This window comes from Microtus ochrogaster, chromosome 18 (assembly GCF_000317375.1).
Source record: "Microtus ochrogaster isolate Prairie Vole_2 chromosome 18, MicOch1.0, whole genome shotgun sequence".
Classification (NCBI taxonomy): domain Eukaryota; kingdom Metazoa; phylum Chordata; class Mammalia; order Rodentia; family Cricetidae; genus Microtus; species Microtus ochrogaster.
The window spans coordinates 2197974-2215053 of NC_022020.1; the positions used below are offsets into that span (position 1 = coordinate 2197974).

General features: G+C 39.7%; 2 protein-coding genes across 2 annotated transcripts in view; one reads left to right on the forward strand and one right to left on the reverse strand.

Annotated features, from left to right (window-relative positions):
* Nucleotides 1-16489, reverse strand: part of LOC106143971 (protein hinderin-like) — a 48932-nt gene extending 32443 nt beyond the window's left edge. Inside the window, exons 1-4 of the mRNA XM_013349340.2 lie at nt 16170-16489; nt 6123-6158; nt 5287-5423; nt 644-738 (exon numbers count right to left, since the gene is read on the reverse strand). Coding sequence (XP_013204794.2) covers nt 644-738; nt 5287-5423; nt 6123-6158; nt 16170-16467 — 566 coding nt within the window. The 5' untranslated portion in view covers nt 16468-16489. The remainder of the gene's footprint in view (nt 1-643; nt 739-5286; nt 5424-6122; nt 6159-16169) is intronic.
* A 53-nt stretch (nt 16490-16542) lies between these two features.
* The window catches only part of Tpgs2 (tubulin polyglutamylase complex subunit 2), a 39936-nt gene continuing 39398 nt past the window's right edge, over nt 16543-17080 (forward strand). Inside the window, exon 1 of the mRNA XM_005355729.3 lies at nt 16543-16717. Within this exon, the coding sequence (XP_005355786.1) occupies nt 16636-16717 (82 nt within the window). The 5' untranslated portion in view covers nt 16543-16635. The remainder of the gene's footprint in view (nt 16718-17080) is intronic.

Below are 17080 nucleotides of genomic sequence, written 5' to 3' on the forward strand. Positions count from 1 at the left end.
GGGAGGAGGAGAATGGTGGGAGGAGGGGGAGAAGGGTGGGAGGAGGGGGAGGGAAATGGGAGGCTGGGAGGAGGTGGAAACTTGTTTTTTTTTCTCCTTTTCTCAATAAAAAAAAAAAAGTCTATTTCCATAAGACAAATGGCAACAATGACACATTGTCTTAGTCAGTGCTCTACTGCTATGAAAAGAACAATGACCATAGGATCTCTTAAAAAGGAAAGCATTCCAAAGCCACAGAGAAACCCTGTCTCGAAAAAAAAAAAAAGGGGGAAAGCATTTAATTATTGGGGCTTGCTTATAGTTTCAGAGGTATAGTCCATTCTCAGCATGACAACACATGGGCAGACATGGTACTAGAGAAGGATCTGAGAGTTCCACACCCAGATCTGCAGGAAGGAGGAAGAGAGACAGCCTCCAGACCTGGCTTGAACTTCTGAAACACCAAAGTCCAGCTCCAGTGACACTCTTTCTCTAACAAGGCCACACCTCCTAATCCCTTCAAACAATATCACTCCCTGGTGACCAAGCATTTGAATCTATTATCTTATTCAAAACACCATAGACATCAAATGTATTAGCAATATTCTACTCTTAAAATGAGCTGTCTCATCTATAGATGCATCTAATATAAGGTTTGTCTCACCTGGCCAGTTCTTTAATTAAGTTGGCAATGCGTCTTTTGTCTTCAAGACATAAATCTTTCAGTGATGCACTCTTCATTCCTTCCTTGCAGAAATTCTAGAATAAAACACTTATTGTTAATTTTTTTTTTTTTTACTAAAAACAATTGTTAAGTACTTTTTGAGAAAGAATGCTCGGGTAACATTGGAAGACACTGAGAATATCTGACACTGTAGTCAAGACTATTTTAAGACATGAAGGCATTCTAGGAGATGGTAGCTGTAGATCTTTAAAAAAATCAGAATTCGGAAGGGACAGATCTAAGAAGACTTGGAATTTACCCCTAGTGTTTATCACATGCTAAGAATGTGATAAGTACTTTTTACCTGTTACTCCGTATTATTTTAATAGCAGTGCAATTAGGCAGAGTTCTTTAAGAGTATCCAGATTGGCCAAGGTTATAACAGCCACATAACAGAATGGGGTGCAAAGATGGGCTGTGGTCTTAAACACTATGCTATGATGTGGGAGGTCCTTCTGTCTATATGTTTCTTTTATTGGTTAATGAATTAAAAAATGGCTTGGCCTATAGAATGGGAGAAGGAAGGTGGAGTTAGGGAGAAGCCATGGGTCCTCTGCCTGAGACAGATGCTGAAAACTTTAGCAGGTAAGTCACAGCCATTATTACATAATAACAGAAATGGGTTAGTTTAGGATGTGATTTTATCCAGAAATATGCTTAAGCTATTGGCCAAACAGTATTGCAAATAATATGGTTTTCTGAATGGTTATTTTGTGGCTAGGCAGCTGGGAACCAACAAGCAACCCTCCATACAACAATGCTACTGTGTTTTTTGTAGTAGAGTGGGTTTTCTCCAGTACTGTAACAACTTCAGAGGGGTCTTTAAACCCATTAAAATTCAAGGAATCACTGAAGAACCCAGAATTCTTGGTGCTATACATAGTTACAGGTAGTCGTTATTCACCATGTGGTTACTGAGATTTGAAACTGGGACCTCTGAAATAGCAGCCAGTGCTCTGAAATGCTGGCCATCTCTCCAGTTAAGTTTCCTGGTTAAAATGATTGAACAAGTGGTGACATGTTAGTAAAAGAAACTTTACATTGGTAAGAGAAGTTTAAAAGTTCCATATACAGCATCAAGAATTCTCACGAATAGACTGAAAAGCAAAACACTTAATTCTATAATAGATATTGTATGGGTGTTTATATAAAGTTCTTCCAAACATATAAAACCAAACATTGCTGAAAAATAAAAATACATTGCTTTATGTAGGACTGATGGAGGAAGGCCATTGGTTAATTAAATAAAGAAGCTGCTTGCCCTGATAGGTTAGAACGTAGATGGGAGGAGTGAACGGAGCAGAATGCTGGGAGGAAGAGGAAGTGAGCTCAGAGACTCGACAGCTCTCCTCTCGGGGGCAGATGCCTCAGAGAGACACGATGCTCCACTCTTGCGGGCAGAGGCGAGAGCTCTGCTCTCTGAGGCACACGCGATGAAGCTCCGACCCAGGATGGACGTAGGCTAGAATCTCCCTGGTAAGCCACCTTGTGGGCTACAGCAGATGATTAGAAATGGGCTAAATTAATATGTGAGAATTAGCCTAGAAGAGGCTAGATAGATGGGCCAAGCAGTGCTTAAAAGAATACAGTGTCCATGTAATTATTTCGGGGCATAAGCCGGAGGCGGCCGGGGTGCGGCCAGGGTTCTGGGGACGCAGCCCCGCGGCACCTATTACTACATAGGACAGGGTTCTGAAAACTACACCTGAAAGACAAAATTAGCTTACTATATATGTTTGTAAATGAAAATTTATTTTAAAAAACAACAAAAACCCACTAAGTAAATCATTTACAGAGTCCCTAAGATTATTTTCATGCCACAGGGGTAAAGTTCATAATTGAGATGGATTATTTTGGTCTGTAAGTCAAAGAACCAAGTCAGTAAGTGGTATTTCTCCACAGACTCTGCTTGACGTTCCTGCTTAACTTCCTGTTCTGTTTTCCCTTTTTTGGGACTATGAACTGGAAGTCTGTGCTAAATAAACCATTTCTTCCCCACATTGCTTTTGGTCAGAGTGTTTAAACACAGCTACAGAATAAAATAGGAAACTATGCAAATGAAATAATACGACAGCTGGAAGAAGCGTAACTAGCTAATGGCTTTCATTTATGCCTTTCTGGGTGCACTGCAGTGCTCATAACAGCATCAACTAACAGCAGAAACACGGCAATGCACCATTCCTACTCCTAAAGCCATCTGAAAAGACGCATTGTTCACCACCAAATCCTGTTCACTGCCAGACAATCATTAGAAATACATATCAAAAATGTCTGCATGACATTAGGAATTGTAAAACACTTTCTCCAACTAGTCTGACCATAAATGTTTGGGCTATTTTGGGCTTTGGGGGGTAATAGTCTACAAAAGCAGTCATAGATAATACCTCAAAACATAAGCCTACCAAGGGGTTAAAAAAATTGTATTTATAAAACAAGCTGAAACAAAATGAAGCCCTATTTTTGAGGGACTGAAGAAGCTTAAGTCTTCCAAGGCTCAGGAAGTGCACCTCACAAAGTCCTACTGCTCCCAAAATTCTAAGAGCAGGACACAGTACCTGAGGAGAGAGTTGCTGCCTACAAGTTGAGGAGGGACCTCTAGGGCATAACTGTTCTGAGTTGTCACCCATAGTGGGGTACATTTTGGTGATGTAGCTGCCTTGGAATTTTGCATGCTCTTGTAAGTCATCCCAGTAAACTCACTGATTCACCAAGCTAGACTGAGTCTGTTGTTCTTGTCTTATCTAGGATAGATAACAGATTGATCAATTTCCCCCCAGAAAATGTCACACACCATAAGAAGGAAGATTCCGCCCATGAACCCTAGATTACAAACACTAATGTTAAACTTTGATTGAGGAAAGAAAATTTAACAATAGTTATAGCATTACAATAAAGTGAATTTCATTTGAAATACGGCAGTTAAAACAAACGGAAAAAGACATACGCCAAAGGAATGTGTAGATACCATTATGAAGACAAAGAAAAGGGCAAAACTAGTCAATGGCCTATAAAAAGCAAGAACTGTTGGCAGGGGAAGTAGTTCAGTAGACAAAGAATGTTGGCACTGTAAAAGTCAGGAGCCCCCAAGTCACATAACTAGGCAGGCAATGGTGGCCACCTCTATTCCCAGCAGTTGGGAAGCAAAGACAGAGGATCCCCTGAGAAAACTGGCTAGCTAGATTAGCCAGATTTGGCTATATCTGGGTTCAACATAATATCCTGCCTCAAAAACAAAGTAGAGAGGAACTGAGGAAGAAACTTGGTGTCAAGTTCAGGCCTTCATACACACAAATATGAATACATGGATAGGCACAACATATGTATATGCAAAAAAGATGACAAAAAATAAATGAATAATAAAGAAAGATGAGCTGGAGAGATGGGTCAACGGTTAAGAATGCTTGGTGTTCTTGCAGAAGACCTGGGGTCAATTCCAACCACACACAGGATGACTCACAACCATCTGTAACTCCAGTTCCAATGGATCCCATGTCCTCTTCTGGGCTCCTTTGGCACTAGTCAAACATACGTGCCGGCAAAACACTCACACACATAAAATAAAATAAATCTGTGATACAGCCAGAGTTTTACTGCGATCCCAGTATTTGGGGTGGGGGGCAGAGTCAAGAAAATAATGAGCTCAAGGTCAGACTCAGTTACACAACAAATTCAAAGCCTAATTCATATATTTGAGACACTGGTTCAAAACAAAACAAAGCAAAAATGTTTAGTTTTGTTATTCTAAAATACAGAACAAAACAAACTCTAAAAAATTTTAATTACATTATTTTCTAAGTCAAAATCATAAAAATGCAGACTGATTTTCCTAATATAAGCTTTATTCTAATATGAAAGTATCATCCATCAACTAATAAATTTTGAGAAATAAAAACACAAACAATACCTAACCATAAAAATAGTGAATTTAACTTACTCATGAATGCCAGAAAAGAGGAACATGGAAAATTTAAACCTTTTGAGACACAGTAAGATAATACATTTTCTTGGCAAAGATTTAGAGCACATCTGTTAAACATTTTAGAGCAAAACTCTCAAGAAGTCCAGATACTTTATGTTGATACTTAGCACTATCAAGGGCCACAAAAGGTTTGTGTCTCCTACAGGCCATCTTTTAAAGGTTTTTGTGTCTTATTGAGCATTATGTATAAAAACCAACAAGCTCAGGAGACGGTTTAGTCAGTAAAGTGCTTGTATTTTAAGCATGAGCATCTGAGTTCAAATGAGGACAGAGTAGCACTTGCCTGTAACTTTGCAACTAAAGGGGGCTGTAAAGGATGGAGACTGACCAGGGCGAGCTCTGGGTTCAGTAAGAGACCTGTGTTATAAACAAAAGACAACCCCATCCCACTCCACCCCCAAAAAACCAACAAAGGAGTGTTAGAGGGGTAGAGGATGAGGAGGGTACCTAACTGGTTTCCACACATGCACACACACATGTACACATGTTCACACCCACCACTACCACCCATCCCAACTCATGCACACGTGTACGTACGTACACACACACACACACACACACACACAGAGAGAGAGAAAAACAAATATAAAAAAAGATCACTGACCTGTTCAACTACCAAATCTCCTGCACCTTTTAAAGACTCCATGGAAGCATCAGTCACCCTGGAAGCCTTAACTTTAACATCAACTTTTGGATTTATCAACTTGAGTCTTGATCTTGTATTTCCTTCTGTGGATATTCCTAAGAATGTTCATTAAACAAGACTTCAGATTTGATCTTAATCTTTTCGGCTTCCCCACATTTCCCATTAACCCTCTCTTGGTATCATATACTTTATGGGACCTGATGAGAAAAAATTTATAAATTTCAATTTAAAGCGCATGTGTGTGTGTGCTTGTGTGCACACAATCACAAAAAAGGTTACTTATAGAAAATTCAGTAATTCAGTTAGGTACTGGAAGGATTTTTAGATCACATTAAAAGCAATAAGTTACAACATACTGAGATGACATGGGACATCAAGGAACCAGACGGTTTTTACCCTGAGTACCTTCAATGATTCTGTTTGATTACTCATCCAACTGAACAATCAGTAAGCATAAAGACTTGTATTTAATCTGGATCAACTTTTCGTATTTTCTTTTGAGATATGAGATGTACATTTTCAAAAAGAATCTCTTTTCTTTAATAAATGACACATTGTATAAACCATAAATGCTGACTTGCCCAGCCAGACCCTAAAAAGAACCAATATTCAAATCTTAAGAATTTATAGTCAAATATTCACTAACATTTGTTTTTTAAATTTGTTTTTAATTATATAGAAATGAATTGTTCCATATCCAATTGTACATACAAGGTTGTTGTCCCAATATTTAATTTTCTCCTAACAATTAAGAAACAAGGGAAGTTTCAAGAACTTTAATGTAGATGTCATACCTGGAACATAAACTACTGATTGTTCTTCATCAGAAACTAGGGAGGAGAACATGAAGGAAAATACTTTAAAACATCATGAAATATCCATGCATATCTGCAATAAATCTTCATCTATTTTGAACTGAGAAGTTATAACTTACTTAAAAAGAAAACTAGAAAAATAATGAGTATTTCATAAAAGTTCAACTTTGAATAGTCATAACCGTATGTGTAGAGAAGACACTGGAAGCCATGGTTCATGCATCTTTCCTTCACACCTATTCCCAAATAGGATACTTTTGGGATATATGTTTTGCTATTATGTTGTTTTCCTTTTATGAAAAAGGGAGTTAAGCACCATTGAGGAACTGACAGTTATTTTAGGCAGAAAGAATAAATAATTCCAAGACAGGCATTAGCTGTGAAGATCAAACAATGTTTCAGGGCAAATCAACCATGCAAACACAAAGGCAGCATTTATTCTTCTTAATACATTCGGGAAATGTCCCAAGAAGCCCTACTATAGAAGACATGGGAAAAATTTTAGAACAAAAAAAGAACTATTTTGAATTCCTAAAGGTCTATAGCAAATATATGTGTATATATACATATATAAACTTTTCTTCTGATAGTTTGTTTTCTGTTGCAAATATGTATATATATTGTATGAGTATATATTTTCATGTGCATGCAAATGTATATACACATATATTTGCTACAGATGTGTATATACATATATGTATGTATGTATATGTTTATAAATATATACATTTGCTAGAGAAAAAAAAACATCACAAAAAAAGCTTTCTTTCTAGAGGATCCTATCAGGAACTCTGCCTAAATCCAGATACACTTATATAAACCTACAATTTGATAACATTCCAGGCAAGAAGCATATAAACAATTTTCCATCCAAACTATATAGGAAATTTCAATTTTTTAGTTTATAAAAAGATTTCTAGACACCACAGTTATTAACCACAGTTGTGTGAAAAAATGATATAGCGGGTTCCATAACATATCTATAAGGTCAACATGAAGGTTAGTTCCGAAGTCAGGATCATACAGAAGGTCCAGATTAAGCTCTATGAGCTACTAAAAGAACCCAACCTACTGAACAGAAGAAACAGATTTTATAGGGAGGAGGAGTTGGGGGTGGGAGAAGCACCAAAATACACGCTGTATATGTATAAAATTATAATTTAATAATAAAGTAAATAGACACATATTTTAGCTCAGTATCAATCCTAGCAAGGGAATCTTTTTCCAGGGAACACTATCAGAATTGCCTAACAATATGATAGGTTTGGTGATGCAAGCCTATAACTCCAGCTACTAGGGAGGCTGAGCAGGTAGAGACCAAGACCTGCCTGGACTACAAAATGAGTTTAAGGACAGTCTGAATTAGGACCCTGTCTCCAAGGAGGAGAGGGTGGGGATGTGAGCTGGGTGAGGACTGGGACTGTAGAAGGCTTACCTGGCATGAACAAGGCCCTAAGTTCTATCATCCACAGTAACAGAAAAGCAGGAACTCTCAGATGCCACCCACCGCCTGAGCTACTGGGTATTTTCTTCTGCAGCACACGTACACGTGCTATCACAACTCTGAGATTTGGGTTGACTGGCTAGGTGGTGGTACAGACCTATAATCCCAGTACTCAAGGGAAGAAGGCAGAAGATTAAGAGATCAAAGCCAGCCTCCACTACATGAAACCTTATCTCAAATATAGAAATACCTACAAAAAGATGTTCACTGAATAATAAACACTCATAAATTTTCAATTTCATCAAGCAATGTTGATGAGGTCTGACAGTATTGGAGAACTATAATTACTACTATTCCAAAGAAGCCAACTTTGACTTCACGATAACCAATCTCAAATAGCTCTATGAAATGAAATGGTATGGTCTCCTGAGCAACAGAAACCATTTTTTTTTTTTACTTTATATACTCTAAGATTAACACACAGACTTTATACACAGTGGGCACTTGATAAATGTGTGATGTTTGAAATGTACTTGACAAAAACAAAAATAGGGGAAAAAATTCAAGACAATGTTACAAAACATGCTCCATAGAGCAGTGCTTTTAATTACAAGATAGATACAGGGTGTTCTCCAAAGATGTCCTGGAAAACATTATATTTTCTAGGTCACTCACCAAAAGCCTGCTCACAACTGGAAGAGAAAAACCTGAGTCTAGAATTGGGAGCCTACTCAGTTTCAGAAGCTCAAACAAGCATCCCCCTCTCTCCTCCTCCTTCAATCCTGACACTGCTACCGTTCTTACTCTCGGCTAATAGTGTTCCCTATTTCCTTAAGAATACAAACTGTAAAGACCTTCCCAATGTTCCCTTCTTGCTACAGAAGAAGTGTTCATGCACTGATCTAAAGGAAATGGAGCCCTTACACACACGCACACACACACACACACAATTACTTTTTCCCTTTTCTCCCAAGGATATTGCTGCTGATGTTTTTGATCCTCCTTCTGTTTAAGCTACCATATTTTTTTCTATTAAATATTCCTATTAGTATCTAAAGATGTACTACTCTTTTAATTTTTTAAAAAAAGGAAAATAAATTCCTTAACCCTGCATCCCCTCCAACTACTGCACTACATACCCCTTTACAGCCAAACTTCTCAGAAGAGACATCCACAGTCTCCAATTCCTCCCCTCCTAATTAGTCATGAATCTATTCAATCAAGCTTTGATTCTACCAATCCAATAAAGCTAAACTAAAACCCATATTGGTAAACTTATCAATTAATTCATAAGCTTCTTTGGATTTGATCTATCAGTAGCATTTGATATAAATGACCACTCCTTAAAATTTGAATGTGAGACACCACACTCATAAATTCCTCTGCTTTCCTAACAATTCCTGCTTCTTCCCTTCAACTCCTCCTAGACTAACCATTCCTCATCACTTTGGAGATCCCAGGGCCCCCAATTTAGAGGGTTTTTTCTTCCCTTATTTTACTGATGATCTTGATTCTCCTATCTTTAAGTACTATACGTAAGTTGATTTCTACCAAATTAATCTTTAAATCAAGCATATCTGCTAAATTTAACACTGATAGATACATAAAAGATACCAGATTCAGTTAAGTCCACTACTGAAGCTCTTACTTACTTCTCAAAGGCCACCCCATCAGCTTTCCCATACTCCTAGCTGCCCAAAATATGGAGATATTCTTGACTTTTATTTCCTATCTCACATTTGGGAAATTCTGTTGTCTTAACTTTTAACATATACCTACAGCTCAACAACTTCTGCAAAACAATGGCACATAAATCCAAATCACCATTTCTCTCACCAGGATTATAGCCATTGCCTCCAAATTGCTCTCTCATTTCCAATCAGAACTCATCAACATTCTACTTTTTTGTTGTTGATGATTTTGTGTGTGTGTGTGTTTTGTTTTGCTTTGTTTTGTTTTGTTTTTTTTCAAGACAGGGTTTCTTTGTGAAATAGTCCTACCTGTCCTGGAACTTACTTTGTAGACCACTCTGGCTGACCTTGAACTCACAGAGATTCGTCTGCCTCTTCCTCCTGAGTGCTGGGATTAAAGATGTGAGCCAACACTGCCTGGCAACATTCCACTTTTTAAACAGAGGTCAGAATAAACATTTTAAAACTTTGTGTTGTTCCTGTTTAGAATAAACATCCAAGTATGTACAAGGTCTATAATGCTCAAGAACTGATCCCTCCACCCTATCTCTCTCCTCATTTCTTGATACACTTACCATTCACTCCTAGCATCCATGAATCTGTTAATGACTACAAAAGCTCCTATGTTAGAGCTGGTGTACTTATGGTTTCTTTGACTACATAGCTTTTCCTCCATGCCTTCATACTTACTCATTATCTTTAGGCCTTTGGCCATATATCACTGTTTGGCTGAGGCCTTCATTGCCTAACCACATAGGGACTTAAACTGCACAATTCTCTCCAACTGTGATTCCTCTGCTCATCCGTGGCCTTTTCCTACTTTATTTTTCTCTGAAGGATCTTCTATTAGTAGATGCATGCATTTCATTTATTCATTGCCTTATCTCATCTCTTTAAAATGTTAACACCAAAAAAGATGATTTTCATGCTGTATATTCAATTTTGTATGCATTTCCAAACAAAAAGAATACCTAGTATTTACTAAGCCATCTAAAAGGAATAAAATTGATACTTATTTTTGAGGCATGAGTCCAACAACTCTAAATATTAATTTCAAAAACATTTTTAAAAATAGCATTGGAAGTTGTCTCTTTCAATAACATAAAACCTATTGTCTCATTAAGAACTCAAATATTTAACTTATATAAACTCTCCCAACAAAGTTATACTGTTTAGAAAGGTCAAACAGACAAAGGGTATACCAAATATATATTAAAATTTCATGCCAGATTATTTATATATTTTGTTAGTTAGAAGTAATTAAACAAGAATTTCTTCAAGTTACAAAATATTCTTGATGATGATAACAATCTACCTATATGCCCAGAAGGAAAGTAGTCATTAGAAGCCAGGGCAGAAGTGGTATAGAGGAACAAGTATGTGAAATAAATAAGCTAAGTAGGGCTGGAAAGATGGCTCAGAGGTTAAGAGTACTGACTGCTCTTCCAGAGGTCCTGAGTTCAATCCCCAGCAACCGCATGGTGGCTCAAGGGCATCTGTAATGAGATCTGGTGCCCTCTTCTGGCCAGCAAGCATACAGACAGACAGACAGAACATTGTATATATAATGAATAAATACATTTTTAAAAAAATAAAATAAATAAGCTAAATATTGCTTACTGTTCTCTAATGCTTTGAATAATATATCATTTGCCACCAACACAGGTATATGTAATTATTATTTACTACAAAGGTTTTGAGGTCAATTAGGCTTAAGTCAATGTAAAGTCTCAATCTATTTTTATTTGAAAATTCAATGACAGAGATGATAATTATTGCAATGTTTTGGGCCACTCCTTTGTAGTTTACTTTATTTATATTGTTATTAAGTCTGTTAATCCAGCAAGAGCACATTAGTAATTGAATTTAGATACTGAAGAAAGAATATCCACTTCTAACACTACTATGAACTATGTGGATTAGTAGGCGATGTCCTTCTGTGTCTGTATTGCTTTTATTCGCTAACGGATAAAGCTGTTTCAGCCAATGGCTTAGCAGAGTAAAGCCAGGTGGTAAATGTGAACAGAGATATAAAAAGAAAGTGGCAGAGTCAGAGAGATACCACGTAGCTGCAGAAAGAGACAGATGTCAGAATGTCAAAACCTTACAGGTAGATCACAGTCTAGTGGTGATGCACAGATTAATAGAAATGGGTTAATTTAAGAAATAAAGAGTTAGCCAGGAATATGCCTAAGCAATTGTTCAAGCATGTTATAATTAATATAGTTTCTGTGTGATTTTTTTTTTTTTTTTGGGTCTGAATAGCCAGGAATGAAAGAGCAGTCTCTGTTTACAAAATGGCACCCACCACCTGAGGCAGCCTCTTAGAAGCTGCAATTTTTTTTTTCCAGATAGGCTCTGTTTGCTGGTAACAAACAAAGGCATGGCTTCATTAAAAGAAATCTTCCTGGCTCAGGATTAGAAAAAAAAAAAAAAAAAAGGAAAGAAAGAAAGAAAGAAAAAAGAAAAAAAACCTGTGAGGCTCCTTTAAGAGCCGGCTTCCTGGTTTGGGCTAGCAGCCATGAACTGGCTTTCGGGAGGTCCTGCACTTAAATTGTGTTTGTGAGCAGCAAGCTACAAATTGTTTAATGGTCACAAAGACCTGCTGTGTCCCTGAAGCTGGGGTGATAAGCATGCCTCCATAATGTTGGACTGGGAAGAGCCGACAGGCAGGGCCATGGAAGTGGTCCTAGCCATGCCCAACAAGCACTTAAAAAAAAAAAAAAGGAAGGTACTTATGGTCAGAAAATGATTGCAGCTATGCAATAAAGACAGATTCAGAAAAAAAAAAAAGAGACTCCTAAATGGGTTACAGTATAGGTTAATGTACATGGGCTTATGAGAGAGAAGAAAGAGTACAGAAAGTCATAGATTAAAGAAGTAATGATAATTAAATATTAAAAGGTAATAGAGTAAAACAAAGTAAGTCATGTAAAGATGGAAAACACACAGAGTCTGGATTATGTATATTATTGCATTTTATTTACATTTTTGACTGCAGAGAGACATTTTATTCTGGGGGCTGTTAAGTTAAATCAACATAAAGGTATCTTGACTTCAAAATTTGGGTCTAAGGATATGTTGCTTTGGAAAAGAGGTTCTGCTTTTGTTTCCACAGAACATGAGAACCTGTGGATTCCTTCCAGGCTTATGTGGTTTTATAAAACAATACCCCCAAAAGGTCTCTATGAACCATAAAAGCGCTTTGCCCAACAAACAGCAGGAAGCAGTTTGGAGAAATCAATGCCCAAATTCACAAAATGATTATTTGTAAATGTTTGTTTTCATTTAAAGGGGGTTGATTATAAATGGCTAAGAACCCACAGTCAATCTCTTTCTTAAAAAAGCAGGGGGGGGAATACGATATAAAGATGAATATTTAGCATTGGTATGGATCTTGGTTTATTGACACAGATTTAAGATCAATTTATTATAGTGTGTGTATTTCTGCTCATTTAAGGTATTGTGTTTATGAAGCTCATTTAAAAATGTATAGTTAAGAAATAAAGATTAATGATAATGATTTATAATAGTCAAACTTGTAGTCAAGTTAGTTAGGTTTTCTAGATATATAGAGATATATTTAAATTAGATAGGTAATCTTCAAAGACCTACAGAATATGGCATTTAAAATGTTTTAAGAACTTAAGACTTTTCTCAACAGTGAGACATGTCTGCTTCTGGCAGCATCAATTACTTCAAGAGAAAGATGAACATCGAAGAGTTTCCTTATGGACTTTGCTAGACATTTGGGCAAGAAACTGCTCTTGCCTGGACTGTTTGATGTTATGCTGTATGAACTGGACATGCAGGGCCCACAGAAATGACTGCTGAACTTGCCTAAAGGTGTGACAGTCATTTAGGGTTCCTGCTTCATGAAAGAGTCTGCCATTTTGCAGGACACAGGAAAAAGTGACTGACAAACTACCAATATAGGTGAAACAGTCTTTCAAATTTCCTGCTTCATCGACAAGTTTGCCAGATACTATGGCCTGTAGGCTGAAGATGGATTTCCCAACTTCACAGAACTTTGGGTGACTATCAAGGTATCAAGATGTCTCTGTCATTTCTAGAACTTCAGAAGTTGCTTACAATGAACTTCCTGTTTACTTAGGTAATATTATATCCTTCTGGGGTCTATGAAGAGTTGAAGACATATAGTTATGGTTATAGTTTTCCTTAGTTATAATAAAAGATAAATTAGATATGAAACTTTAGATTCATAAATAAATACTGTAACTGCAATTGTTGCTTGATAATAGTTTTGCTATATGTAATTTTACTATGTTAAAGTTAAAAACCTTCCTTTTAATTAGAAAAGAGAAGATGATGTAGAATGTCCTTCTGTATACGTGCTGCTTTTATTGGCTAATGAATAAAGCTTTTTTGGTCAATGGCTGAATAGCAATATAGAAAAAAAGTAGCATCATGTAGCTGCCAAAGGAGACAGATGCCAGAATGCTAAAACCATATAGGTAGGCCACAGCCTGGTGGTGATATACAGATTAATAGAAACAGGTTAACTTAAGATATAAGAGTTAGTCAGGAATATGCCTAAGTGATTGGCCAAGCAGTGTTGTAATTAATATAGTTTCTGTGTGATTATTTGGGTCTAGATGACCAGGAACAAAGAGTAGTCAACATTTAGAGTAAAGAAATCCACACTCAGCTGGGTGGTGGTGGCATACCCTTTAATCCCAGTACTTGGGAGGCAGAGACAGGAGGATCTCTGTGAATTTGAGGACAGCCTGGTCTGCAAGAGTAAAATTCACAACCAAAAACCCTGTGTTTTACCAGAAGATTTAACCCACAACTGCAATGTGGCATCCTCACATTAGATGCCAATACCCTGTGTCAAATAGCACCACCGAATCATAATATGCAGTAGATATAAACAACTTTTTTGAAAGTGATGATCTATCACTAATTATCTGCTCTCTCATGATGAAAACTTCCAGGATTGAGAAATCTCCCTATTACATTTATTTAATCATTTAAGTGAAGCACTGAGAATCTTTTATTCAGTAAAGCACAAAGAATACCAGATCATAGGTGCATACCATTTGACTTTATCCTAGTGGGATTTTACTCTGGAGAGGTCTGGGGAATAATCACCAATGTGTCAGGAAGAAATGGAGATCCAAAGACCTAACAGTTCATATTTATCATTACATTTTTTCAGCAATTAGCAACAATGTACATTTAACACAGCTGTAGGCCTTTGGAAATTTAGAATGAAAATATCAGAAGCTGAGTGTTAATTGGTTATTTCATGGAATAGGCTAAGGAAAAAAGCAATACCAATAATTTTGCAATTCCTTTCTTACATCTGAATTTCTATAGGATCCAATTACCATCACACTTTCCCATACAACTTCAATTCTCATCACTAGTGGATAGATCTGAATGTTTTACATTGACTATTCGGCTCATGAGGAAATGTAAAAGGTAGGGAGTATGTTACTACGTCTGTAACAAATGATGAGTGTTATGACTGCACAAATGAGTCCAAGGCAGCCAACAACAAAAGCAAAGGTTTGGACCACACACTGCTCATTCTCGTCCCAGTGAAACAGGCTGTCATCTCCTCTATTGTATATCAGAAAAATACCATTAGCTGTTATAAGGAAATAACTCTTTATGTTTCCTAAGGACAAGCCTGGTCCCAGTTTCCTGAGCTCCTAATTCAGCATAGCGGTCCTGATGCACATATTTGCTTTTCAACTCTAATAAGTGGAAAAATTGCTTTGAAAGTACACCGGTATGATTTCTTTTACATTACCCGAGGTAATTTTATTTGTTCCTCGCCCACCTATCAGAGACAAGCAGTAATTCCGTTTACTCAGTGCACAACACTAAACCCTTGGCAGCTCAGATCGCAAAGGCATTCCTGCCTGCGCGCACGAAGTTCTAACCCAAGTAACTCAATAAAGGAAACTGGTAATACAATTTTCTAAGTTTCACTGGGAGCTATGTGGAATAGAATGTCCAGAATGATTCTGCCAAAGGTAACAGTAACGTCTAAAACAATGTCATTGCCACACCTAGCAAGCCAACTGGCTTCTTTTCAGGCGCTCAGGGACACTGATTACGTGTTCACTCCACTAATGTTCCTCCAGCAAGGAAGTACATAACCAAGGCGAACGCTTAGGATGCAAGAGCTAATCTAATCCTAGAAATGAACCCCTGGAAATCTCTTCAGTTATTGAACCGGGGATTCTAACTACCGCGCGACTAGAAAGCTCCAGTTTCCTGAGCAAAAACAACCCTCAAACTTCAATTTCCAACAAGGGTGTTGCAAAATCTAGTAAGTCAACACTGCTTCCAGGCACTTCCTAATGCATCCCCTAACTAGCACCAGCGATCCAGCCCCAATGAAACCTACACCTCTCTTAAAGACGCAGGAGTAAACACAGCATCACTAAAGGGCCTTTCTTAGTCCAAGAAGCAAGCAAAATTACCTGATTTGTTCCCAGTGGCGCACACTAAGGCTAATTCCAAATCAAGAGAAAAAGACTCCCTGCCCACCCAGCAAAGTGTGTCCACCCCGACCTGCCTTCCCTACCACACAAACTCATTCGCACCCTCCATCAGCCAGTGATTTCCCGGCAAGGGTTGGCAAAGGAGCTTCTCCAGCCCTGCCTGAGGCGTCCCCATTAAAGGCCATCTTTGCGGAACCCACAGCCGAGGAGGACGGATTTCTCACGAGCCAGAATTCCCACCTAGCGACACCTCGTCGCCAGGCAGGCGCGGGGACACCCAGCTCGGAGTGGAAAGGCCCGTCCCTGGCCCGGCGTGCGCGCCGCACTTCTCTGGCCCAGGAAAGCCTCGCGCCCCCACCCTCGCCACCCCGGACAGCGCGGCGCCCCCTAGTAGCGGGGCAAAGGATACAGTCGCGGCTCCAGAACGCCGAGCCCGGCAGGGAGGGGCCCGCCGCACCCGCCATCTTGAAACAACCGCCACTCGAGGCGTCGCGCCGGGGCCGCCACGCCCCAGCCTCCAGGCTCAGTCCCCATTGGCCGCTCGGCGCAGAGGCCCGCCCTCGCTTGCGCCTCCGGCCCTGGCGAGGGGAGAAGCTCCCGGTCGAGGCGAGGCGGGGTCGCGGAGATGTGAGCTGAGGCCCGGGCCAGGGTCGCGGGAACGAGCGCCCGGCGGAACTGCTGCTGCAAGGGTCGCCCGGGCCACCCATCCTCTCCTCGCGGAGCCGTCAGGCGCCGAAAACTACAACTCCCGGCATGCCGTGAGCCCGACGGCCGCAGAGCTGAGGCGGGGTCGGGCACGTCAGCCGGCCGGCCGGCTCTCCGCGGCGGCCCCGGTCACTGTGGCCGGCGCCGCGCGCGGAGTGGGGACGCGTGCCATGGAGGAGACGCCGCCCCCACTGCAAGCCGGCAGCAAGCCGCACCTGGAGAAGCTGACCCTGGGCATCACTCGTATCCTAGGTGAGTGGACAAGGACAATGGCTGGGGAAGGACCAGGGCGGAGGGCTGGGGCTGGGTGCGCTGCAGGGAGCTGGACCTGACTGCAGGGGTCATTGCTGTCGCGAATTCCGCAGAGGAGGAGGAGAAAAGGGTGTGTGTGACCGGGTTGCTAAGTGTGTGCAGAGAGTTCGGGAGGGTAGCTTCACACCTGCAAGGGGGAACAGAGACAGGGGCACCCGGCCTCTGGGGGTGGGGGCTGGGGACACTTGTCTCCCTGGAGGCTTCCTCAGCCCGGGTCGAAGCCCTGAAATGCAAGCCCTGCTGATGGTCGCAGGGTGCACTGAGGTCATGGTGCTGCCAGTGTCCCAGGGCGACCGCTGGCCA